Source organism: Babylonia areolata, chromosome 14 (genome assembly GCF_041734735.1).
Source record: "Babylonia areolata isolate BAREFJ2019XMU chromosome 14, ASM4173473v1, whole genome shotgun sequence".
Lineage (NCBI taxonomy): Eukaryota > Metazoa > Mollusca > Gastropoda > Neogastropoda > Buccinidae > Babylonia > Babylonia areolata.
This window is the reverse complement of record NC_134889.1, coordinates 19,333,162-19,335,661: the sequence shown is the minus strand read 5'-3', so window position 1 is coordinate 19,335,661 and position 2,500 is coordinate 19,333,162. Positions and strand designations below refer to the sequence as shown.

The 2,500-nt window shown below is 36.6% G+C and overlaps 1 protein-coding gene across 2 annotated transcripts in view; it reads left to right on the top strand.

Moving 5' to 3' along the window:
• The window catches only part of LOC143289891 (uncharacterized), a 56,429-nt gene that overhangs the window by 51,175 nt on the left and 2,754 nt on the right, over positions 1–2,500 (top strand). For both annotated transcript variants that reach the window (XR_013056288.1, XM_076599102.1), the window contains exon 8: positions 871–2,500. This exon is cut by the window's right edge. Coding sequence is in view for 1 of the 2 variants with exons in the window: in XM_076599102.1 (XP_076455217.1) it covers positions 871–978 (108 nt within the window). In the remaining variant the exon portion in view is untranslated. The remainder of the gene's footprint in view (positions 1–870) is intronic.

Here is a 2,500-nt window from a genome sequence, read left to right as displayed (position 1 = left end):
GAAGTTTAAAGCTCTTTCTCTTTCCATGGTCGTAAGTATGTTTTAACTCTTTCTCTTTCCCAGTGATAAAGATATTTTAATTCTTTCTCTTCCCCAGTCTTAAAGAATTTTAAACTTTCTCTTCCCCAGTGATAAAGAAGTTTTTAACTCTTTCTCTTCCACAGTCATAAAGAAGTTTTAACTCTTGCTCTTCCCTGGTCATAACACTTTCTTTTTTAACTCTTTATTTTTCCCAGTCACAAAGAATTAAAAAACAACAACAACTCTTTCTCTTCCTCAGTTTTAAAGAAATTTTTAACTCTTTATCTTCCCCAGTCATAAAGAAGTTTAAAACTTTTTCTTTCCCTAGTCATAGATATGTTTTAACTCTTTCTCTTCCCCAGTCATAAAGAAGTTTAAAACTTTTTCTTTCCCTAGTCATAGATATGTTTTAACTCTATCTCTTCCCCATTGATAAAGAAGTTTTAAGTCTTTTCTCTTCCCCTAGTCATAAAGATATTTTAAATGTTTCTGTTCCCCCAGTCATAAAATGTTTTAACTCTTTCTGTTCCCCCAGTCATAAAGATGTTTTAACTCTTTCTGTTCCCCCAGTCATAAAGATGTTTTAATTCTGTCTCTTCCCCCAGTCATAAAGATGCTTTAATTCTGTCTCTTCCCCCAGTCATAAAGATGCTTTAATTCTTTCTCTTCCCCCAGTCATAAAGAGGTTTTGTTTCTTTCTCTTCCCCTAGTCATAAAGATATTTTAAATGTTTCTGTTCCCCCAGTCATAAAATGTTTTAACTCTTTCTGTTCCCCCAGTCATAAAGATGTTTTAACTCTTTCTGTTCCCCCAGTCATAAAGATGTTTTAACTCTTTCTGTTCCCCCAGTCAATCCCGGGCCTGTACAAAATGGCAGAAGGACTGCTGGGCACTCCCACCAGTGGGAAGAAAAAGAAGACGGTCTCGGTTGGGAAAGCACCAGAGGGTGGAGAGTAGTGATGCGAGAAGAATGAAGGGAGATGATTCGGTGTGCGAGAAGAAAGATGGGGAGGTGATTTTTTTTTTTGTTTTTTTTTTTTTTTGTTTTTGCAAATGATTTGGTGGCCTTGTGGGTTGGTCGGCAGACCAGCCCGCCTGTTATTTATTTTTTTTTTAAACATATTTTTATTTTATTGTATTGAATAGAATATTGCAGACAAAAATCAAAATTGCCTGTTGGGTAGCAACTATGGGGTGAGGATGGGTGGGTGGGGGTGAGGAGGTGGGGGTGGGGTGTGGGGAAGGGTGAGGGAGGGGGCACTTTTTTATTCATTCATTTATCTATTGATTTATTCATTGGTCTAAGTATTCATTGATTTATTTATGTATGTTAGTGTGATTGATTTCTTGATTTGTTTGCTTTTATATATGTATATATATATATATTATATCTCACTCATATGCCTCTTTGATTTTATCATTAAACTTTTTGTCAGCATAGTCGTATAATGTTATGTTTCCCGTTTTGTTTGTGAGTAAGTGCCTTCTGTATCTTCTGCACCTGGTTACCTTCATTGATTCTATCTGTCTATCTGTATCTTAAAACAGATTTTTTTTTGTTAATCAACTTGGTCAAGGTGGGCACATTTTCATCATGTGTCGATAACAGTGCAATTTTATGACAAATAATAGACAATAGACACTATACTTAGCATCATCACAGAATTAAGGACACATTGCTTAGCTTACGTAACGTGAAAAAAAAACCCAATCCATATATTATTGTTTTTTTTAAAAACAACAACAACAACAACAACATATAGAGTATCTTATGAATGAATACATTCATATCCATATATGTATTCATCTTTTTTCTAATAATAGCAAGATAGTGCAAGGAGAGTTTCAAATGGTGTGTTTAGCAAATGCAGTATGTATGTATGTATGTATGTATGTATGTATGTATGCATGTATGTGAACACCGAATTTTGAAAGAAACGGTTGTTCACCTTTCTGGGGTTTTCTTCACTGTAGTCAGATAACAGCAGGAAAGCAAACTGCAGATGATCTGCGCAATAGCCGAGTAGTTAAAGCGTTGGACTTTCAATCCGAGGGTCCCGGGTTCGAATCTCGGTAATGGCGCCTGGTGGGTAAAAGGTGGAGATTTTTTTTTTTTCCCGATCTCCCAGGTCATCATAATTATTATGTGCAGACCTGCTAGTGCCTGAACCCCTTTCGTGTGTTTACGCACGCAGAAGATCAAATACCGCATGTTAAAGATCTTGTAATCCATGTCAGCGTTCGGTGGGTTATGGAAACAAGAACATTCCGAGCATGCACACCCCGAAAACGGAGTATGGCTACCTACATGGCGGGGTAAAACAGTCATACACGTAAAAGCTCACTCGTGTACATACGAGTAAACGTGGGAGTTGCAGCCCACGAACGAAGAAGTCCGTATACGCGTAGTGAAAAGATGATACGTCTTAAGCGCAGTAATACACTTTTTATTTATTTTATTTTTTTTTTTTTAGGATCT